Source organism: Lynx rufus, unplaced genomic scaffold (assembly GCF_022079265.1).
Source record: "Lynx rufus isolate CCGP_SWC_20201006 ecotype Redwood Valley unplaced genomic scaffold, mLynRuf1.p SCAF_1, whole genome shotgun sequence".
In the NCBI taxonomy this organism is placed as follows: Eukaryota; Metazoa; Chordata; class Mammalia; order Carnivora; family Felidae; genus Lynx; species Lynx rufus.
Window position 1 is genome coordinate 77,133,033 of NW_025814823.1, and position 24,631 is coordinate 77,157,663.

Below are 24,631 nucleotides of genomic sequence, written 5' to 3' on the forward strand. Positions count from 1 at the left end.
TTCCCTCGAGTATTGATTCAGCTGCAAGATGAAGAGTCCCCAAATTACAAGGACAGCCACTACGGTCCCTGCTTCACAGACCTTTTTTTCTGCCTTGAGATGTATTTGCTCCAATTAATTCTTAGAAGCAAATCTTCAGAACTAAGATGACTGAGACAATATCCCCCTGGTGCTTACAGCTGAAAGCTTACAGCTTCTCTCCTCTTTTCTCCCTCTTGCTTGCCATGCTGCTGAAAGATCTTTCTTAATGGGGAGTTTCTCTGAGAAGCGGACACAAGAGCTTTCTAACGAACATCCACCTACAAGTGCTAACACTAACAACACACTTAGAAACCCCATCTCGTTCCTCCCTCCAAGCAGCCAAGCCTGTAGGCTCATTAAAATACTCAAGCCCAAGAACAAAGCATCACGTCTGAATCCTTCCAATCCCACCCTTTATTTAACCAGGGAAGCCCACCAGCCATGACAATGAACGGGTCATAATTCACAGAAAGAGAGAGAGAGCGAGCGAGCGCATGCATACCTGGATGATGAGGCACCCCAATTTCAAATACACAGGATACAGGTTATGATTTATGCTAATGAATGGTATTAATTTTTCTGAAAAGCACATGAGGTTGTTATGAAGCATCAAAGAACATAAGAAATTGTGGTATAGATTTATATTAAAAACCAATACTCTTTATGGCAGGAAAAACGCACGCTGCACACGGTTTATCACCTTCCTCGGGAATGTGTTATTTACAATCCCTAAGAGAGTGTGTGTGGTTCCTCCTCCCTTTCTTTCCCCCAGACTCCTTTAGCAAGGACATGGCATTCATAGAAAGAAAGAAAGAGAATCTAACAAAATCTTTCTCAAAATGAGTATTTTTTAGAACAATGACAAACTTCAAACAACCATGTGTGCACCTTGAAGAATTTCTACAACTTCTGACAAATGAGGGTCACCACTAGTCAAGAGCCTCTCTGTGACTTTTTTGGCCATTTGTATGGTTTTCTGGGGAGATGCTTTGAAAATTCAAGTCCCAGGCTATTGCCCCCGCCTCCTAAGTGCCAGTGTGCTCTCTTCTCGGCAATTCTGTCTTTCTTGTGGGTAAAACACAACTCTGGGTTCTGGGGGGCGGACTGAAGGGCTGAACCAGAATTTACTCCTGCCTCTCACAGCGATTCTCGTGTATTCTTGTGGTCACGCAGTGGGGGCAGGATGCCTGGCAGTCGGTACGAACGAAATGTGCTCGCCTTCCTGACACATCCTTTTCCTCCTCTTTTATTCCTTGACCTTCTTAGGAAATCTTCTCTGCGTCCAAGAACCAGGGGCCAATTCCTGCCTGGGGGTGCCCACCGCACTCCAAACTTTTTCTGTCCTAGGTCTGCTCCTCGGGGAGCTGGCAGAGAGAGAGAGCAGCACATGTTAGCTGTGTTAGAAGTATTCCTAAACCACAGCTAAGGCCTGCAGCCTGCAGGCCTGGGTCTGCCTCCTCTCAAAGCACTGGTCTTCACCATCAGCTGTGACCTGGGACCATCTCCCCAGGGACTCACCTGGGGCTTTAGAGACCAGGATCCTTCGCGGCCAGATGGACCCACCTTCTTGTGCATCCAGTCAATTACCTCCGGGAAATGGTTGGCTCTGCCCCCTCCCCCCCAGCCTCGGATCATGGCCACTTATCAGAACTTGCCTGCATCACACCCCGTATGTCACTAAGCTCTCTCTTCATTCAAAATGCTCCCTAGATTGTGTATCCTTCATGAGAGGGCTTTTTTTTTTTTTCCTGGCTTCACTAAAGAATCACTGCAGATTTCCTCCCTGCCATGTAAGTAACTGCTTATGATGGTCTCTTCACACTCCCCAAATGCGAGTTCCAGCTTGGGCTGTGGCTGACGGGCCGAGGCCACGAACCTACGACACACGGGCCGGTCTGGCTGTGAGGACCAGCATGTTTTAGACTGTATTCTCAGAAGGCACAAATCACCTAGAAACTGGAAACTGTCAGTGATGAGGGAGTGACGTACGGGGAGGGTTAAGCCATGGGATGGCCTGGCAAAATGAAAGAGAAGGGCAGAAATCTCGAATTTCAATAAGCCTATCTGATATGCTCATAAAAACTAAATCCCGATGAAGCACCCTATTGCAAACACTTTGCAAAGTGTCTGTTTGCTTTTCAGAACACATTGTGGCAAAAAGTAAGGCGACGATTTGATCCTTTTCCCTTTCAAGAATCCCTTAAACGAAAAAAAAAAAAAAAAGAATCCTTTAAAGAAAGGCCCAGCACTTCAGTGTTTTAAAGGTATACTTATTATATATATATATACACACACACACACATAATATATATTTGCACGTAAACTGGTTTATATAACATGATTTATATACAATATAGTGTATGTAACATAAAAAACATATAATGTACATAAATACACGCATACATACTGATGAGACTATGGTTTCTCAGCAGAAACTGAGAGCCTGAATCATACATTTCTTGCCTACATTACCCACTGTGCACCGTCAAACCTCAGAAGCTCCTTTGCTTCCCAGGAACCCTCAGTTTCTAAGGCAACACGAGAGCAAAAAGAGAGTCAAGTGAGTGTAACAACTAAAGCAACCTATTTTGTGCCAGATGCGCCGATCGACAAAAGTGTAAGGCTCTCCTCACCAGCAGGGCACAGTCTAGCTAGCTCCCTGAGGGCAGGCAGGTCCCGTGTGTCTGAATACTGAATGCCCGAGGGCCACATATGGTAAATGCTCAATAAATTACGTATTCTTTGACAAAATACGTAAGAACTAGTGGAAGCTAAGAAAATGCACAGAGAAGTTCAAGTCCAATTACGTGCCATTGTCTATTTGTGGATCACAGGCATGGAAGAATTCTGTAGACAGGACCCCCGGGTGTTGGGACAGGGATGGACTGAGATGAGAGCAGGGATGGGATTTCCAAGACCTCATTCCAGGCCTGGCGGTCTTTCTGGAGAGCACGGAGCAGTGCAGACTGAGCCTGTGATCCATTCTTTCTGGAAGGATCTGTCAGCATGGCAGTCTTGTACAATCCCTTCCCATCTAAAATGCAGGGCACTTAGCCCCTCCAGAGCCACTAACAACAAAAACACCACTGCTTTGGAGAACTTATTCTCGGCTACGCACCGATCAAAGCCCTTTACATCACATTATCTTCATTTAGTCACTGCACACGTACATGACATGCCAAACAGATGAAGACTCGCTGTGCCAAACACGCGACACGACAGGAAAAGCCCCCTTCCTTTGCACACTTTTCAGTTCTCGCTGCATCACATTACAGCATAAATCTGGTTTTGCGAGCCGCAAGTTTTTCTAAATTGAGGTTTGCATAGATAAGCCACGAGGCTAAGCAAAATGAAGAGAGTCAACGGGACACACAGGCTTGCAAGAGCCACGTGGGGCCTAACTCCATGCCAGGCATGTGCCTGAAGCCTGTTCCAGATGTGGTCAGCTGAGACCACGGCTCACAAAGGCAGCCACCTGGTAACCCTACCTGGCCCAGGAGGCTGTGAGCAAACAGGTGGGGAAGAAACCGACCAACTCTATGAAATTTGTGTTTTGATTAGAATGCCACGGACGGTCTCCTGACAATTCATGAGAATCCAAAATGAAAATGAAAACAAAATGGGGTGAATTTCTTAATACCACTTTTGAGTGGAAAACAATGCGTCCCATGTGTTAACATCAAGTCGGTAACCGTAGAGTTCTGCTTTTGAGGCTGGGTCATTTATATTTGGATTTTACTACCTCAAGATTGAGAGACCTTAACAATAAGTCAGACTACACAGCATAAACAATGCCCTGAATATTTCGTAATATTTAGTAATACATTTCTCCTATTTTGAGTTAGGAAGTGTTCAAAAAAACCCACAGAATGATGGGGGTGGCAATGGACTAATTTCAAATCACTAACCTGGCTCTCCACGGTGGGGATCAGATACAGATTTCTTTTTGTGTGATGAAATAACCTTTACCTTCTAACCAAAAGGAGCACAGAGGAAAAGCCCCAGAGGTACAAGCCATACCACGCAGGGGAGGCGGTTTTTATTAAACTATACGCAAACAAAAGTAGGTATAGGTGTCACTTAATAAAGTCTGCTGATTTCTAATCCCAAACAGAAAACAAAGACCTACGGGCTTCGTGTCCTAGATAGGACAGAGACGGCTCCCTCTCTGAGCCAGGCTACTCTTCTTGTTGGGAAGGAGAAGTCACATCTCCTGTCCATCAGGAGACCTGGGGCTCAGGGCTGCTTCCTGGAGTGGCGCGGGCTGGGCGTGTCAGTGGAGGGTTCCCCAGAAGGCTCTAAGAGGGGAAGGCTGGGCATAAACAGGCAGCTTCCATGGTTTTCCCCAGTGAGTCATTTCCAAGCAAGACAATAGACGTGATGGCTTTGAATCAAATATAGAGACAATAACGGAATAAAACAGAAACCCTACATAGGGTTTCCAAAGTTAAGCTGCATGAAATGAAAAGGTCTGATAGCAGAATGTTTTTTATCTTCTGATTACCTATCAAATGTAATCCAAGTTTTTTTTTTTTTTAAAGTTATTCAGCAAACCAGACTCTAGTATTTCCCATAGGGAATACTTTGAATCAATCTAATAACTGAAATTAGACATTAATATTTAGTAATCTAAATTAGATCTCTAATAATCTAAATTAGACATTTCAAGTTCATATTCATTATTGTAGAAACTATTTATAATACAGCTCTCATGTGACATGATATTCCTTAATGTATTAATAATCCACACTGGGGGCACCTGGGTGGCTCAGTCAGTTAAGCGTCTGACTTCAGTTCAGGTCGTGATCTCACGGTTTGTGAGTTCAAGCCCCATGTCAGGCTCTGTGCTAACAGCTCAGAGCCTGGAGCCTGCTTCAAATTCTGTGCCTCCCTCTCTCTCTCTCTCAAAAATAAATACAATGTAAGAAAAAAAAATGTATTAATCCACACTAGGTATCCATGCTTAAAAAACCAAAACAACAAACAAAACAACAAACAAAAACCCCAAGCATAATACATTTGAAGTATAAACCAGCTATTTCAGAGTTCAAGGGTCACAACATGCAATTTTCTCTAACAGACCAGAACATCACACATGAGACCTCAAGTCTGGATTCCTCTGTTGACTCCTGTTATGTTACCAGGACTCAGAGGTGCCTGGGAAATAATCGGATGGAGGCAGGGGGCGCCCCATCAACTTCAAACCCTGGCCAGATGGAATGCGAGGATCCATGGGAAGCCAGGAGCGGAGATACTTAGGGATAGCTGTGTCGGGGAACCACAACTGCACCCCTAACCCCACGACAAATGCCCCATTTCCTCCCCTATCTGGTCCCGTATTTGTCCCTGACCATGACACCCACACCTCAGGACAAACATTCAATGACTTCCTACACTTTTCTTTGGAGTAACCCACCCAAAATTAACCTAGAAGAACGGCCAAGTTGTGGGATGGCCCCTTGATGCTGCTACAGTCTGTGAGAATCTCCATGAAAACCAGAAGGCCTGGTTCTCCTGGGGGAAGCAATCCTGGGAAGGTCGACTGAAGACTATGCCAAACTGCCGTATAAACAAGGGCAACTCAGTACATGGGAGCCGAATGCAAAAGTACCACGCTGACACGGAATAACAGAGATCAGAATAAGATGTAGACAGGACTGACCAGTTTCTGTGTCCAAATAACTGGGTCGGGCAAACCCCCTCCAGCCAGACACGATGACAGTGCTTCTAATGTAAAAAAGTCTCAGTCCCGGTCCAGAGTCGCTTGTATTTGCTACTATGTACCTAAGAATCTATTTAAACATCTGATCTTTCTGCATAAGTAGGGCAGGTATCATCCACCTGAGAACAGGAACCCTGTCAAATCCTGCCAATGGGCAAACTGGGGAGACTGGGGACCCACCCATGATGTGCTTGCTACCTCAGGAGCACGCGACTGAGCAAAATAAGATTCATAAATGAACAGAGGTTACTTTTTTTCACGGAGGACTGATCTTTCCTTTCGTTTCAAAGTTACCTCAGAGTATATGGTCGCGGCCAATTTCAGCTGCAAACATGCACGCTTACACAACGTGCCTTACACCATTCTGCTTACTCTGCTGACGACACAGAAAACATACACCGATGATCCAACTGAGGGCCTTTACCTGAGACTGCTTTGAGCTACTGGGTGGTAGGTTTAGGGTGATTTTCAGCTTTCTGCATTTTTCACAATTTTCTGCAGTAAACATTAAGTGCTTTTGTGATCAGACCTGGGACATCACATTCAGCGTACAGAGAACAAACTGTAGCCTGTTCCCGATCAGTCTTTCCAAATGCTGGTTTTAAAAATAAGCACTTAAAATATTTAAAGCCTGCAGACGTTTTAACCTTTTTGGTGCACTTCCTTAGAAAGTAACTAAATAAAGTTATTATGGGGGGAAGTGTGGTCTATTTAAGAAGTCAGTTCCTGAGTCCACAAAAGCTTAGCAATTAGTGCACAACCAGTGTATTCACATGAATGAAAAATACGGGATGGGTATGGTTTATGCTGAATCATTGCACTGCAGAACTCTGTCAGTTGGCTAACATTTGAGGGAATCTGAGTTCCAGCTTCAGAAGCAGGTTTGGCCCAGGAGCTGGCACCAAAAATCACATCCGATCGCGGAATGGGTTTATTTGCACGCCAGAGTTCTTGATTAAGTACGCTTTGCATTTACTACATTTTGGAAAACGTGCCCTTTTCCCAGAAGATGCTCCTATTTTTAATTAAACGTCAAAGACTGCAGAGAAAAGGAGCGGGTCTGTTTGTAAATTAGTCCCTTTTGAAATCTGAATGAGAAGGAGCCCTCTGTAGCTTGGCTGGCCCCTGGTGGGGCTTTCTGGTCACCCCTGACAAACGGCTCTGGGTTAGCCCAGACCCACACGTGACCCAGAACGTCACTGTGCCCTGGGGGCCTCCCACGTCCACATGGGCTATTAGAGCATGGACACAGCAGCCCAAGAAGATCCCGTTCAGAAACACTCTGTGCACCAGAGAATAGAAATCCTGCAGAAGCAGGACTTCAGTTCGTATGTGGATTTCATCAGCGAGCAGAATATACTCCTCTTGTATCACTTTGTTTAATGCTAGATTGCTGCCACGGTTTAATAAGACCAGCTCTCTGAGTGCCCCGCACACAAGTGTTTCTTACAAAGGGAATAAATAAAAGCTGGGCCCATGGCAGACAGAGGCAACATGGACCCGGAGAGATACTTAGAAAAAGTTTCCTTTTTGTGGATAGCCCTTTACTGCCCCCTTTAGCACTTTCACATCAGAACAAGATTCTGCACAAACTTTCTCCGAAACCAGAGAGAGTGGGGTGTAGCTGTGGGGGTGTCAGCTTTATCCAGAATTAGGTCACCAGATACCATGGCTTGGAGTAGCAGGTTAAAGGGCGAGTGCACCACGATCGTGTCAGTGGCTCTAAACCTCCAAGAAATAAGGCAGTCATTGGAGGTCTTAATTGACATTTTCTGCTTTAATTCGAAAGTGTATGGGTGCTGGGACAATGGCTTGTTTTCACAGGTGCCCCTTCTTTCACACTTTTCTCACACAAATATCATCTGCAACATGAACCTGATTTATTCAAGGAAAAGAAAAGGGGAATAAAAGCAGGCTGTACAATCTGGGACCATTAAAGTGTTATAAATCTAAGAGCTGAGTTGGGGGGGGGTGAGGGGAGGGGTGCCTTTCAAGCTTCACACCAATGACAAGCAAAATCTTTTCCAGAAAAAGAAAGATGAGAAGCAGAGAAATCGCAATGCGCTGTGAGCCGGTGGATGAGCAAACCAGTTTACCAACTTTTCAAGGTGAGGAGTGTGCCTCTTTGTCTCTGTACACGCTGGAGAAAAAGCATTCAACTAGAGTCTAAAGGAGAAGTTTTCTTTCTAAAATCCTAATATGCAAAGCCAGAGGCCTCACTCTGGCCAATGACCTCAACTGGTGCTGCTGAGTGCTTTTATTTCAACTTAATCCACTTCCCTGTCGTCCTACAATTACTGTACGACTCAAAATAATATTAAGTTTCACAGCCTGCAATGCTGCACAATTGAATGAAAACAGACTCCTTTTGATGTTAATCTTGTTTTTTATTTGTGACATAGTGCTCAAACATTGGTGGCTAAGGTGAATTTTATTTTAGAATGTTCAAATATTCTCATGGTTTAGGTTTCCATTCAGGAAAATAGCGCAAGTTATTTATTTAAGTTTTATCTGTCCCACTGTAATAAAAACTTCCAAGTCAGAGGCCAGTCTACAGCAAGCTGGGGTTGAAAAAGATATCTTCGCACACTTATGATGAGCAGCGAGTACTACAGACAACTGTTGAATCACTCTGTTATACACCTGACACTAACGTAACACCATGTTAACGATACTGGAATTAAAATAAAAAACTCAATAAAAAAAGAGAAAAAGATAGCTTTGTCTCTGTAAGTCAGACGTTGAGCGTGTCACTGTTTTCCTTTCCCAGGTTCACAGAGAGGAGCTGATCTCTGCAATGGAATTAAAAACAAAGATCGGCCACTTGCAACAACAGCAACAAAACAATAGAGGTTTTTATTTATGGAACAGATCTAAGCTCCCCCCTTCTCTCAAAACTTTCAGAAAAGCCACCCCATGAAGTCTGTAGCTTGAGAAGGCAAAACTGGGGTGGCTGGGAGGCGCAGTGGGAAAGCAAGAGGGAAGTGAGTCACCCAGGCCAACTCTGTCCTGCTGGCTCATCCACTGGTCCCATTGGCGAAACAGGTATTTCAGAACCCTCAGAGGCAAGAGACGCTGCGAGCGTCTTTCCCAACTGGGATCTGTTTGCACCTGTAAGGTCTTGTTCCAAACGTGCTATTAGCAAGAGTCTATAAAGGAAGGTGGGACTCCTGCTATTTATAGGTGAGGCACCAGAAAGAAAAGTGGCTTTCACATCCATACAGAAAGAAATTCAAGGGGCATTTCCAGATGGTTCTCTGTTGTTTTAGAGAGAAGTGTGTGCATCCCCTTGCTCATCTACTTGAGTGGGAACATCGCAGACATGAAAGGCACATGTAAATCACAGAAGGGAGTGGTTTGGCATTTTAAAAACTGGAAGGAATGGGATTAAGATCTCCACGCACAGCAACATCACAGTCTAGAGTGTGGGTGTCTCTTCCTTCCATCTCTTTCTTCCCCATCATCACAGTTTTTTTTTTTTTTAAATTCCAAAGAATCTTGCCTATTTAGAAAAGCAATTCACCCATGTTTCACGGGTGAATGAAAAACCTCTCCCGTTTGGTGGGGAAACGGCACTAAAAGAAAGAGGCACACCAAGAGGGTCCAATTCCTGCTTTTCAGGCTGGGGTGTGACCCCAAGAGTGAGCCTGTTGTGTTTACTGAGGGATGCCCAGCCCTCCACCCCACGGCCTTGCACAGAGTGGGCTGCTCAGAATGAACACTTGGATAAGTAAGGTTTAAGAAGAGACAAAACTCGCTTCTCTCCTGATAGAAGCCTGCCAACACAGCTTACAAGGCTGTGTGCCATCGCTTTACAACCAACCACCTAAACGCCTGCCTCCTGTGCCCTTCCTTCTTCCCTGGCTCCGGAGGAGGGTCAGGGACAGGTGTGCTGGGGGCACTGGGCAGGACACAGCCCAGAGTGGGGGAGGGGGGAGGGAAGGAGGAAAGCAGGTCCCAAGGCGGGCACGTGGGTCCTGCTGACATCACACAGGAGTCAAACCTGACCGGCTGGAGACTTGCATGCAGATCCCCCGAACGGTATTTTATGAAAATGTCCACGGCGCCCTGCTCTAACTGTGCGCAATACATTTCCTGCTCTGTCGCCACAAGCAGCTCGGATGCGGCTTCACCAAAACACAAAAGTGCACAGGAATTCAATACTCTTAAGCTATTCAAGCAGGCCGCGTGACTGAGTTAAACCGAAGGACATGGGACACGGACAAACGAGGAGGACGCCCTGGGCCCTGAACTCTGGCCTGGCTGAGACCTGTAGCCGGCTGCGGGGTCCGCAGGTGAGCAGACGCCGAGGTCAGGTCCTGGGGAAGTTGAGGAACCTCCTTCTGGAGGCAGGAGAGGCCCAGGCTGCCTGGCTTCCTAAAACAAACTGCTCCGAACTCGCAGAACATCAAAAGCCAGATGGGATATACTGAATGGATCCACAGGCAAGAAGCCAGAATCCCAGTTTGCTGTAGAAATAGGCCTGGACTTGATTTGAGTCTTCTCAGCTCTGACAAGCTGGAAGCTGGCCCGGGTCCCAAAATCCAAAATAAAATGGCATTTAATTGTGACTAGACTCTAAAAAAGATGTCATCCTATCTCCTTAGCCTGACACACACCCGCGGCACCTTACCAAATGCAGCCCTCCTCGGGAAGCCGACCTCTTCTCCCAGCAAAGAAATGATCAAATATTTAAAATTTTTAAAAGGAAATGTTAATAGTCAAAGGAATAGTACTCGATAAATGCATTAATATTACATACTTTCATAACGGTCTAGTTTCCATTGGGTAGGACTTTGTTATCAAACATTCAAAGGATCCATTTAGAATTGTAATAGCCATCATGGGAAAGGTTATAAATCAAGATCGACATGGAAAGGATTATACCTCAAACTTTTTTTTTTTTTTAAACCCACCATGCATGCACTGTTTTTGGTAAACGTAGGCTTAATTTAGTTACACGATTTCTAATTACTCCGTGCCATCACATGAGAGAGAGAGAGAGAGAGAGAGAGAGAGGCAGAGAATTAAGAGAAAGGGTCCCGGAAGCAGAGGAACCAGAGGAACCAGGTTCAAACGCAGACGGTACCACTTATTAGCCATATGACTTTGGGCGAGTTAATTAATGTGCCTTGGTTTCCCCACCGATATCACAGGAGTCATCAAAGCACCTCCCTCAGACAGTTACTGTGAAGGTTTAATGAGTCAGTATTTGTCAGCTGTTGGAGTAGCATCTGGCACATGGAAGGAGCTCTGTACCACTGTGGTTAACACCAACCGTGTCCACCAGGTGAGTAGGTTTCTAAAGAAGTAACATGTAACATTAATGCAAAAAAATGCTACTCTTCTGCCCATCCCTACAGGTTGCATTCACGTATGTGTTCAACAACACGATCTCTTACTCCATCCTGTACTAGGATCCACAAAGCGGATTCAGCCCAGGCTCTGCTCAGTCCATGGTGGAGAAACTGATTTCTTCAGTGTTATAAATGTTACAACAAAGCATCAGGGGTCGGGTCGGGGAAGGGAGGAGAGAGCGCCTACTTTACGGTAGAGAGGAAATAACGTGCTTCATATAACAAAAAAGTCTTGAAGAATGAGTAGAAGTCTGGCAGGTGAACCCAATACAACACAACAAACCTTGAAAGGTGAACATGGCATTTTGTAATCTTTATTCACATGTCATTTTTACGTATTCTGCATTTGTATACGGTAGGCAAAGTAAACCATAGCCAGGCGCACAGATATTCAATTAGTTTTTATTAACAATAGTTGACATTTATGGCTTCATTGTGCCAAGCACAGAGCTAAGCTCTTTTAATCCTGACCACAATTTTATTACTCTTTTATTCAGCACTATTAGATTACCGCCTCCATTTTAGAGACGGGACACGGAGGTTACTCCCCTAGTTACACAGTAAAAAAACAGCTGCACTGGGACCGGCCCCAAACAGCCAGATTCCGAAGCGTGTACTCTTAGCTCTTAACTCGGTGAAAACAGCACTTGCCTGGTTGTCTTTGCTAAATCAAATCGCCAGACCTTTCCGCTACCATCACATGCGTCTTGAACCAGGAGGCACTGCTAATTGTCCTATTAGGAAAGGTAGCTGAAATCACTGTTGGCATCCCCCCATTTGCCTCATTTGTAGGGTCCGTCTTGAGCTACGCTCACATGTATGAAGTGCTGTGGGTGCTTCACGGATGTACCCTTGACGGACACACACACTCTTGAGCTGTGGTGTTACTGCTCTGACTTGCTTCCTGCGTATTTCAGAGATCTCCTGGGACGACACCTCCACCACGGCTTCCCTCTCCTTGCCTCAGAATTTAAGTCTCTTGAGGGTAGAGACAGTCCTTTCTCTCATCAGTAACGGGGCCTCAGAGTTAACAAATGCCTGCTGACTACATCAATGCTTTATCCACTGGGGATGACCGAGATGATCCCTATGGCCTCCAGCAAGGCAAGGACCACAGATTTCTTCGAAGATTCCAAAACAACCTTAGAAAATGATGAGCTAATGTTGAGCTGTTTCCAAAAAAAAAAAAGAAAAAAGAAAGAAAGAAAGAAAGAAAGAAAGAAAGAAAGAAAGAAAGAAAAAAAAGGTGATTGAGGGCAGTGGTTCTCAAGGTGTGGTCTCAGAGTGGCATCAGCATCAGCTGAGAGCTGGTAAGAAATGTAAATTTCAAGCCCTGCCCAGACCTTGGGAAGGTAGAACTCCCGGGGTGGGGTCCAGCAAAACCCTGTTTTAACAAGCCCTCCAGGTGACTGTGCCACTAGGGCCACTGCTCTGGAGGGTAGATCTCTAGTAATAGGTACCATTTCAACACAACACGAGCAGCCATAAACACACATCTGGGTTGTGTCTGGCCATCAGACTAATTCTTATTGGATGTCACCGCTAGCTAGTAGTAGGTGGGGGGACTGCCAAAATGAAACAGCTCTTGCCCCCACCTCTTAGGGATAGAGAGGGCCCTAACGGGGATTAAGGCTTACAGTATGAATCATGACAGCACAGTGTACAAGGTTTTCTATACCCTAGTTATTTAACTAAAGTGCTGTGGGATTATGGAGAGAAGATTTATTAAAGAAATTATGTCTGATCTGTCATAAAGAGGGCACTCATCTAGGGGAATCTGTAAGCTCTATTAGACAGTCCATTATAACGAAGATCCATCTATAGGAAGGAAGATCCTTCCTATAGACAAGGGGAATTCGGGGCTAACAAGAGCTTGTTTTTATCTAAGATGTACCCCCAATTTAGTTCTGGTAGTTAGATAAAAACTGGCATTTTCTAACTTCTTTGGCAGGGAAGTTACATTCTGAGCTGGCCCTGAACACGACCGGCCTGGGCCCACTCATTCGTAAGACAGTTGTGACTCAAGGCAAATGTTTCAGGCCACTGTGAGCCAGCTCAACTAGTGGAAAGAGCAAAGGACCATGATTCAGAGGCATTTCATCAGGTGGTGGAACCACGCTGTGCCTCAGGTCACCCGTGGGAACCATACAGACTGCAGAGAAGCTGGAAACTCTGATACGCCAGAGGTGAGGCGTCCTGAAGGGAGTGTGGCTGGGGAGTAATAGAGTGGGCAGACGGCAGGGTGTTGCACCTGACACACACACACACACACACACACACACACACACACACACACAGGCGTTGCATTACAAGCACACACCCCGTAAGTACCACCCAAGCCAAAGGCCTGTCCACCATCACTTTCCTCCAATACAAACACGTTGCCTCTACTGGTGTCAACAATGAAGAGTGGCACTCATTATTCTGGGGTGACATGGGAGGAATCCATACACTCTCAGCAAGTACTGGAAGACCTCTACAAGGACTGGAATTAAAACTGGACGTAAATGAGCTTACATTGGGAAAATAAACTGGACCATTCCGTGGTTTCACACAGAAAGCACGAAGCCTCAATAGCACTGGAGAAACCAGAGCTTTCAAAGCAAAGCACGTCACCCGTGGTTCATTCCGAGCGTCCTGAATGTCTGCCCGCCACTGAGCTCTTGGAACCTTTACCTATCCGTGCTTTTAGAGAAAGAACATAGTAAACTATTAATACTTCACTGCAGCCATTTCCCCCTTCATATTCTGGGTAGAGAATTACTAAGGGCTTGTTTTTCCTTAATGGAGTGTTCTCCTACCAGTTTTTTTTTTCCTTTTTTTAATTCAGCAGGCACGCACTCACCAGCCACAAAATGCTTTGAACTAGAATTACACGTTTGAGTTTATACAGGAAAAAGGAAAATAAAGAGGCCCTGCCAATTCTCTACAGGAGCAGCAGGAAGAGGTTCACCTGGCACTCAGCGTGCGTGGAAAACGTGTCATAACTGATCACCTCCTTTTTTTCACCAGCACACCAGATCCAACCATCCTTATCTCTAGGATTGCTGAAATACGCTCATGCAGGTAGAAGGAGCGGCCTGAACGCACCACATGTCGGTCAGCGGACAGAGGCAGGGCTCCCCGGTTCCATGTAATCACTTTAACCCCCAGTTCCTAGCAGAAAGCCCGAGGCCAGGGCAATTCAGCTTCTCCTTTTGTCATTTGCCTGCCATAAATATGCACCAGTCTGCATATGAAAAGCTGAAGGAGGCCGCAAGCTTGCTGGACATTTATCATGCTCTGTTCCCTGTTAACAAGCAAATACTTTAGCTGAATGGGCCATTAGCAATCATTGTCAAACGTAGAATGCAAGGTGCTTGGATGTGACCAGCTTGTAAATTAGGGGGTGTCCCTTCTCTTTGGCGAATCTAGACAAGTGCAAAGGATCTTTTGATATGGATTACTGAATTAGACTGGAAAGGAAGGTAAAGTCCGCAGGCACTGGACCTGGGCGAGTGCAGGTGCAATAATTTTTAAATTGTTTGTGACCTATGAAAGCTACATAGTAATGACCAGAACAAACAGGCGACAAATCCCAGCGCCAAGCAGAGGGTCGGGTCGGCTGAGCATTAGGAACCAAATCAACCCAATGGGCCTGGAATAGAGTATTTAAGATTTGATGCAGATCTCAGACGCTCACAGGAGGAGTTAGTTAGTCTAGAAGGGCCCCGTGTTGCTGTTAAAGGGAACAGCATGGAACCCTCTTCATCCACTCCATCAAGAAAGGCACTGGGGGTGTTTGTAGCTTTTGGGATTGTCAACGTCTTAAGGGTTCAGACTCTCCTAAAGAAATGCTGAGACTCTTCTAAAACGCCAAACAGGAGGCAATAAAGCAAATATTTCCTCTCTGGCCCGACCCGACTGGTGGATGTCACTCCGCTTGTAACCCAATCATGGTTTTGTGTTTTGTTTAAGGACTAAAATGGAAAGTGTGGAAGGCAAAAACAAAAGTCCAGTTTACTCCCAAGATTGTTCAAGACAGAAGGCAGTAAGACCCTACAGCACAGCGATTCTTTTTGTGTTTGTTTTTAACTTTCAAGCGGAGCAGCGCTAACACTTTACAATCCTATCCTTAGGTGAAGGGCAACCATCCCATTCAACTCTAAGGTGAAAACTCACATCCATGAGTAAAACATCCTCTAGATAGAGCCCATTGGTTTGGTCCTATTGGATTACTGCTGATTTGAATGAAAACACCCCCCACCCTGGTACTTATTGTATTACATATTCTTTTCCAGGGTGGGAAGGACCAACCTTGGAGGAGAGCTCTCTGGCTGAGGGAGAGGGACAATATGGAAAGTTTACCTCTGCTTCTCCCATGCAGGGGGATGTGGCACCGGGTCTGAAACATGGCTACAATCCAAAGGTCTCCCTTTCTTTGCGGGTAGCGCCAGCCTTACCTTCCCCTCTGGTTTCTGAGCCTTCCCAGCATGGCCCTGCCTCAAGCCCAGACAGATGTAGGCAAGGACCGCCGAGGGCAGTTAATCCTACAGAATGGCCGCCGCTGTCAGGCCAGGAGTTAAAAGGGAAAATCTTGCAGGCTTTCACCGCGGCGCTGATCCGAAGTTTTAATCAGCCCCGTATCTCAACCGCTAGGAAAAAGGGCGGCCAATGAAATCTACCTTGGCCATATTATCCACCATCAATGAGCAAGAACTGAGCAGCTTTTCTTTGCTGCTTGAACCATCCCGGGCCACAAGTAGGGCTTTCATACTTTCTAATCCGAGTTTCCAAGTCTGTGTGGTTCTCACATAATAGCCAACAGCCTGGAGCAAGGGCCTGCGCTTCGACACCCTTTTCAGGGACGTGTCATTTCCAACATCAAGCTAATCTATATGTTGCCATGGCTTCACCCTTTATCTGCCTTTACATCTTATGAACTGCATGGATTTACCACATTATTTTTATCTGAAAGACAGAAAATGGTGGTTTTATTGCCATACAATCAGATTACTGCCGCTGGTTTCTCTATGCCTTTTTACCATACTTCAATCAAAAGGGATCAGTTTCTTTATACTCTGCCCTTGATTTACATTACATCTGTAAAGACCTAGTCTGGGTTGTAATCCCCTTATTAACTATGACCAGGGTTGATTTGCCTAAAAATAAAAGCAAATTGTGTCAGACCCTTTCACTTTGTTTTTGATTCGGAACTACAAAATGGATTACTGAAGAAATCTTCAGAGTTCACACGGCTAGCATAGCACTGAATTTAAAACAAGAATTAAACAAGTTAAACAGGGGGCCGTGTCAACGGTTTACATTTTCCATCATGGGAGAAGGACTGAGTTCCTTATGTCTTTGTATTCTCTGGCTTTACAGAGACAATGAAGCCACAGGAGTTTTCCCAAGCTGTTCGGAACACTGTCCCCTTCGCCATCCTTCTCTTCGCTTTTCTTCTATCCCTCTCCCAGCCCCATTCTAATCCCATCCCTAAAAAAAAAAAAAAAAAAAAAAAAAAAAAAAAAAAGGTTGGGGAGGGGGGAGCTCTTCCCTGAAAGAGCTAATTCCTGCCTAGAAGCTTATAGCTCTATGGGTTCTGCATATTTTAATCAAAATATTTTAAACAGTTGAACACTCCTATTTAAGGCTCTCCTCCACTGCACAAAGGCTGAGCTCATAAGCAAATCTATGTAGATGTATGATAAGTGACCTGAAAAACAGGCCCTTTATGTCAGCAGCCAACGAAAGCAGAGATTAGACAGACAGAAGTGCCATTTTCATCACTATTTTTCTTACAAGAGCCCTGCTTTTTGTCTACTTTGTGAAGGAACGGTTTAAGAATAAAGTTTTCATAAGACGGTAAGGAAATATCCTTCCTACAACAACAACAACAACAACAAAAATATCCTTTTTTGCCGAGGGTCCACAGTCTGTATTTCCTTTCCCTGCCACTCCCATTCCTATGACGCATGGCTGCAGTCACGCTGGGATCTCAGATCGTCCCCATTAGGCAGACGCTCTGGGAAACATCACACTAAGGTAGATGTCACCCTCAGCCTCCTGCGAGCCACCCAAAGCGTTTCAGGGGAAGGCAAGGTGGCAGGGATTGACTTGCACCCGCTGCTGCAGTGTCCCTCTGAGGATAATTACTGCACTGATCCACCAAGCAAAGGATTTCTCTCAGGAAATTTACAGACAAGAGGTTTTACAATAAGTAATCGAAATGCACTGATGACTCTTCAGCCAACTCCACATGGAGAAACCCTGCCCATCTATAGTTTTCAGCTGGTCCGGGGGATGGTGGCTAATCCACCTGTCCTTCTCCTTCTGCCCAGGACTCAGAAACGTTCGAGAAATTTGCAGTCATTTGCATTTCTTTACATCCATAGGACAAGTGTCAACAGCTACGCTTTGTGAAAGATTTAGAACCGAGTGCTTAACAAATCATCTTAACCTCCAGCTCCCGTTTCTGAGGCTTGAAGCTGTAATTGGCGAGGTTAAAAAGTGCAGTCCCTAGACACACGATTCCCAAATAAATTCTCTTCTCGCCTGAAAAGGAGGCGACCAGGCATGTGGTGAGATATCGCTTTAGCTCCGTCTTTGTGCTCGCCCTGGCTCAGTTGTCCTGTGGAACAACGACAGTCCATTACCTATAGTTTATCATCCTGACAAAACGTGAGGAATGTGGATGGTAAAGCACTAACAATTTCACCCCTGGTGTTTTGTGCTTTTTTCTCTCTATATTAAAACCGACAAGATTAACCCAAACGCAAACTGTGGAGCATAGTTCAAGGGGCTATTCAATCCGTGTTGAATGTGCATTTGTTTATCTACAAAAATAAGAATTTCAGACACAATGGAAGGCAGGCTGGCTTATATATGGTATTGAATGGACTGTTTAAACAGCACTATCCTTTGTAGTTTATTTTATCAATCTCTGACAGGTCCGTATTTATTCAGAGCCTGACTGTGGTGGGGCCCACGTATCATAGGTTATCTGGATATTATCCAGCCATTCTTTTGTATCAAGTCAATCAATACCAGGAATTCAGCATTCTGCGGGGAAAAATGACATGGGAAAAGAAAAATGCTTTGCTAACTAACCAGTATATGGTGCACAGGGAACAGTCCCCCTAGCCAAAAGAAATTAATGCTCGGCTGAAATCTTCAACCAAGTCAGTGCAATTCATTGTAGAATGCCACACCAATACAGCCTTGCCTCTGACGTGGGCATCCTTTTAGAAGAGGCAACTATTTGATTCTGGCAAAAACATCACGCTCCTTAAAGCTGTTCTGCTGAAATGTTAATTGTAAATGAAAGCTAGGCTTTGCTATTCTCTGCCGAGTTGGGGTGGGGGGTGGGGGTGGCGGAGAGGCTGAAACAACCTGATGGGCAAAAACTGAGGCAAGCCTACCAGTGCCTGTGCATGAGATGTGGGTGACCCACCTCGCAGGGCGGCCGCTAATGTTTCAGCATACAGAACTTCTTTTGATTGCTGTATAAACTCTCGGGGATGGGAGCAGCAGACAGTGTGATTCAAGTAGTTATGGAGACAGTGAACTTACAAAGGATTTTCTGGACCCTGCATCCAAACAGCTGCTCACACTCCCTATGTCGACCACCTGCTAAAAAAGCTGACCTCCGAATGAAACAAATCTAATTACTGATGGCTGCTTCATTACAAATGAATTGTTCCACAGTTCATACGAACTGATGTGAAACTTCCATGCATTTGATTACCTTCCTCATCGCATCTACTGACTGAAACTTTTCCCTGGAAATAAATACGCAACTTCCCCAAATAAAGCAACCCCTTGGCACGAGGGGTTTTTATTCATTCTCCAACTGAGAAAAGGCTCTTTCATATCATTCCTCCAGGAAGAAATCTTTCTGACCTCTCAAGCTAGCATTCACAGTTGCATACTTTCTTAAGTAGACCTTTTCCAGGGACAAATTATCCAGTCCTCCAGGCAAGGCATTATCATGACAATTTTAAAAGAAATTCTACTCTTAAGGACCGGAGCCGTCATAGCCAACAGAAACCTCATCAGGGCAGGGAGGCAGGCTTCTCCAAAATGCAGGCCTCCAGCAGGTCTCCACATCTGTGGCCAAAGCACAGAAAAACAGTAATCCTCATCATCCGGACGGTGGGTAAAATACCAGTCGCCTGCCCCCACCCCAAATACAGCAGGAAAAGAAGATATTGATGTCCATGGTGGGGAATAATCATGGTTCTACATTTTTTTCCAAGAAGGTTATTTCTAATCTTCCTCCGGGATACACACCAAGGAGTAAACACGGAGACACATAGATACTGAGCTGAGCAATGGACGGCTTAATGGGAGTTTCTTCCGACGAGATTTAAATGTAAATACTAAATCCTGGTGGAGGGGAGCGGGGGAGGGGAAGCAGCCTCCCCAAACAATCCGTCAGTGAAAGTGCAAAGTGGAGCGGAGCAGACAGCCCGGGGGAAGAGGTGAGGGCTGGCGCCGGCAGCATTGCGCGTGGAAGAGTGACCTCTGTAGGCGCAAAGCGAACACTGGCTGGCCTCTTCCCTGCTCGCCCAGCCCCGGCTCCCGGACCGCCTGGCCCGGACGCCGGCTGCTGCACGCGGGGCTGAGCCCGGCGCCTCCCCGCACCACCCGCTGCCTCACCACTCCGGATCTGCGCGAAGATGTCACCGCGACTACTTTCTCAACAAATACAAATCTTATGTTAAGGGAAAACAGCAGTCCCTACAAGACCAGGCGGATGGAAGGGGACCGCACGGAGTAACTTTTAACGGGGAGCAGTGTTGCAAAGTGCCATCTAGCATCATGCAAGAATGTGTTTAATCCGATTTATCGCTGTGACGTTTCTTGCCTTTATAATGGGGAACTCTTGGTAAACATGTTGGCAGATTTGAAATTTATCACTTTTAAAAGAGTGGATGCAATTCTTTAATTAAAATGTGGTTTGTAAATCAATCCCTCTTCTCTTTACTCCTAAACCCATGGCCAACTTGCCTGTCTTCAATTAGGCCATTGGTTTTCCTTCTGATCTCAAAGACTTACTCCAGGAACCGGCCAATGTTTCCACACTTTCCCCAAGTTTCCCAAGGCTAAAATCCCATGATTCTGTAAGACATTTCTGGATCTGATTCGAAATGTATCCCAAGGAGGAGCTAATACGCAGAACTGAATGTACAGGTAACTAATTAGGAGTCACCGCCGGGTATATTTAGGGAAGAATCGCCTTTTCTAAATTCTAAATGTGTCGTATGCTGGTAGCTCCCACTGAAAGTTAATCTTCACGAGGCCTAGCTTTTTCCTAGCTACACTGCTTGATAAAACCAAGTCGGATCCAAGGACCCCATTTCTACACAGGCTTCCCAAGCGCCAAGGCTTCAGGGGCCGTGTCGACTGGGCAGGGCCTTAAGCTTTTGCAGAAAGCGCCCTTAAAAATCAAGTCAACTAACAGGACCGCGCAGAGTTCGGGGCCACTGGTTTAGCAACGGAGGGAGAAGCCGACGTGCAGAGAGCTCTCCGGGAGAAGCCTAAGGCACGTCTCCCCGGCGGGGAGGAGAGGGCTCGCCGCCCGAGTTCTCCGGTGGAGCTGGCGAGCTCCCCGCGCACCCTCGGGCAGGCGGCGGGGGGCCGAGGCGCGCGGGCTCCGGGGCGCAGAGGGCGGCGGGGGACCGCAGGCTCCGTCCCCGGGGGAGCGCTCCTCTGGCCCGGGCTCATCGCCGCCGCCCGCCTGCGGGGATCTGACCGCGCTCCGGCGCTCCCGGAGAGCGCAGCATCCCCTCCTCTCCCCGCAGCCCGCCAGCGCCTGCGCGCCGGCCAGCCCGGTTTGTGGCCATGTTCTCCGTCCTCGAAAAGAAGTGAGGGTCAGGTACCGCCATCGGATACTTTCCCGGACGTGACAGCCTAGCCGCCGAGGGCTTTTTAGCTCACCCCCCCCCCGCGGGAGCTCATGGGGGAAGGAAGGCGGGGAGGGCGCCCCTTAGAACCAGAGCTCCGGCTGGAAAGCCGAACGAAGAGTTCCACCAAGTAAAATGTGGCGAGGGTGGGGGCCAGGGAACTTGGGGTGCGGGGAACCGGGGTTCCAGACACAGGCTCCGAGGCTCCGCGGCTCAGCCCTTCCTCCCGCCCGGAACGGCGCAACGCGGCGAACCCCCAGGCGGGGACCGAGGGGGGAATCGCGGACGCCACTTACTTGGAGTTCGAGGAATTCCAATAGATGGGCTCTAAAACTATCGACCTGGAAATGGCAGTTCTGCATAAAACCATCAAAACTCCCCAGCAGTACTTCCACACGGAGTCCCTCCTCGCGGCCATGGCCAAGCCGCTCCCAGCTCCGCGCACTCCGGACGACGGAGGGAATGGGCGCAGGCCGGAGCCCCAATCCTCGGGGCACACAAGGGGGAGACGGCAGGCAGCTCCGGGGCGCGCCGAGCAGCTCCAGGCGTCGCCGAGGTCGGGGGGCGCTCCGCTCGGGGCCCTCAGGGCGCGGGGCGGGAGCGCACGCGCGGGGCGCGGCGGCGCGGCGGGCTCGGGGCTCCGGGGCGCCGCGCCGGACGCAGCTCGGACGGCAGGCTCCCGTGTGGCTCCAGGGTGCCGGGCGCGGGGCGGCAGGGAGGGCGCGCGGCCGGGACACAAAGGCGGAGAGACGACTCGCGCTGGCGGCGGACGCTGCGCTCCGAGCGGGCCGCCTCGCACTATAGATCCAGGGGGGTGGGCAGCGGCCCGAGCGCGCGGGCGCCGCGTCGGCGCGGTTCCATGTCCCGGAGCGCGGAGCGGCGAGAGGCGCCTGCGGGCGCGCGGGAGCCTCCTCGGTCTTCGCGGCTCCCGGCCCGCGGAGCAAGCAGGAGGGCCTCGGTCCCCGCCGCGGGCGCCGGACGCGCGCGGGCCTTTGTGTGCGGGGAGGGCGCCGGGACCGCTGTGCGCGCGGCTCCTAGCTCCCGCCGGCGCCGCCGTCCCCGCCGAGGAGAGTCAGCGCGGCCGGCGCGCTGTCAGAGCACTATAAACGCGGGGCCCCGCCCCGCGCCGCGCAGCCCATTGGCCTGCGGCCCGGCAGCCGCGCGCCGGTTGGGTGGCCGACCCGTCCGTCATCCACCCCCGCCCGACATTGGGCGCCGCGAGGCGGGGCGCCGGCTGACAGGTGAGCCCCGCCTCCGGCTCCGGGCGGTGGCGCAAGAGGAGCGCAGCCGGGCCCGCCAAAGACCCGGCCCTGACGCTTGCACCGGCGCCCCTCCAAGCGGCGGGGTGGGGACGCTGTTCGGGACGGTAGAGAGGGGAGAGGGGACAGCACGGGGCCACCTGTCCCCGCGCCCAGCACGCGCCTTCATTTGCCGGGCAAGCATTCTAACTTCAACAGAGAGACAACGTCGAGGGCGAAACTTTCCCTGCGGAATGGAAGGCTTTTCCCGCGGGTCTCCGTGTTTTACACGGAGTGTGCCCTCTGCGGGACCGGCTCACACCCTGTACGCGCATCCCTTCGCTGCCCCCAGCAGCCGTCCGAGCGTTGTGTTTCACACCTGACTTCGGTACCTAACGTCAGCTCAGGCCCGACCAAAGTCAACGGGGGCCAGGGATGCAAACGACTCCTGGGGACGTGGCGCCAGCGGGGCGGCCGACGATGGGTCCTGGCCCCGCACCCTCCGCACCTCGCTCTGGGAGTTCCCTGCAAGTGTCGCTGGCCCGGCCACGGGACCTTCTCCTTAACTAGTCTCTGGGACACACTCACGCCTCCCCAAGGTGACCGAGAATTTAGGGTGACGGTGACAAATAACGTCCAAATGGAGAGGTGGCAGGAATTCTTTGGTTCTCGGCAAGTGCTTTCCCAAAGAACGCCTTGGACGCGCGCCACCGCGCCGACGGCTTCCACGGACCCACAGCGCCCACTAGCGACCGGCCTGACTTCCCTGCGGGCGAGAGCGCGACGGCCCGCCCACCCGGAACCAGACCGCCGGGACTCAACCGCGCAGAGTCCGCGCCGGCAGCTCCTGAGAAGACGGACAGCAGGGAGGACTCGGCAGAAAGAAGGCATAGTACCCACGTACAATTGTTTGAATAAGAGGAAGATACGCCGTATGCCCCCAACATGCTTTAAAAAATTCTGTGTACTCCAGGATTTCTTTAATGTTTCAGACGCAACGAACCGGACGGTATTCCTGCAAGATCTGTTTCTTTAGCTAAATTATCTACTCTACATTTAAAAATATACATGGTAAAACATCTTGTTTGGATATTTACCAGTATTTCCTTCACTCTTCTTTATGACCACGTTTGAGAATGTTTACGCCTTAGTAAGTATTCCTTTTTGGCAATACTAAACAAAAGTTGATGTACGTTTCCACTGGGAATGTAAAAGTTTTGTTAAGACTAGTTTCTTAAGATCGAAAACACTATGGCACGCGAGGTACCGAATACATTCATTCATATTATTCCGGGTAAATCTTTGAGACGAAAACTATTTTATTTTCTCTAATTGCTAGTTTTAAAGTAAGCCTCCAATTTGAGGATTTTTTTTTTTTTTTTTTTAATGCTCAAATACTGCACACCGATTTGAAGTCACGGACTGATTCCCTTGAAGACTAAAAAACCAGGAAGGGGCAGATAGTATTATTCATAACTTTATCACAAGGGTTAAAAAAGGAGTGGTTTTAACAAATGTCCTAAAACATTTACGGAATTCGTTTGAAATTTAATGTAAAGCTCGTGATTTTCTAAAAGAACTAAAACCGAAACAGTACCATCCGTTTCATATTTAGCAAAGTTATTTTGTGAAATTTAAATGGTGACCTCTTCGCTCCCACATCCTCTCTCCAAGTAAACTAGAGGAAATAAAGGAAATTTGCATGGTCTGAAAATAACCCTGGCTTCCATTTTTAGTAAATCAGATATTCACACGTCCAAAGCATTTTACCTTGGGTAAAATGTAACGTAAAACTTGTTTTTAAACAAAGTGTGTATTTGATCAAAAAAATAAAATCCTACACAAAGATTACCACTGTGTAACTAGGGTGTGAATATTTATCAATTTATTTTCAGTAAACACGGATTATCTGTAGAGACTAGGTGAAAAACATCAACAGTAACAATTTCAAGGTGAAAATGTTCCTCTACTGTTTACCATAATTTCAGTTCCATTAACCTGTGAAGGAGGAGAGGGTCGGGAGCCCCTGCCCCCCCATCAAAAATCCTTGTGTAACTTTGGACTTCCCAAAAACTTAACTACCAATAGTCTTGTTACAGAACCCTTACCAATAACATAAAATCAGTCACCACATATTTTGTTGTTATATGTATATTCTGTATTCTTATAGCAAGCTAATGTTAAGAAAAATCTAAGGAAAACACATGGAGACCACTGTATTTATTGAAAAAAATCCCTGTAAATGGAACCACGATTTCAAACCCAAGTTGTCCAAGGGGCAACTGTAATTAAAAGCATCATCTCAAGCCATTTGTGTCTGTATCTGTACATATATGCCAGGCAGAAACTGTTACATCAGCGTGTTACAAGACAAAGTTCAAACTTTAATGGATGCCAAACCAAAAA

The 24,631-nt window shown here is 47.5% G+C and overlaps 1 protein-coding gene across 1 annotated transcript in view; it reads right to left on the reverse strand.

The window, feature by feature from the left end:
• Positions 1 to 21,405, reverse strand: part of EFNB2 (ephrin B2) — a 42,462-nt gene extending 21,057 nt beyond the window's left edge. The window contains exon 1 of the mRNA XM_047085740.1: positions 21,284 to 21,405. Coding sequence (XP_046941696.1) covers positions 21,284 to 21,405 — 122 coding nt within the window. The remainder of the gene's footprint in view (positions 1 to 21,283) is intronic.
• Positions 21,406 to 24,631: the final 3,226 nt, after the last annotated feature.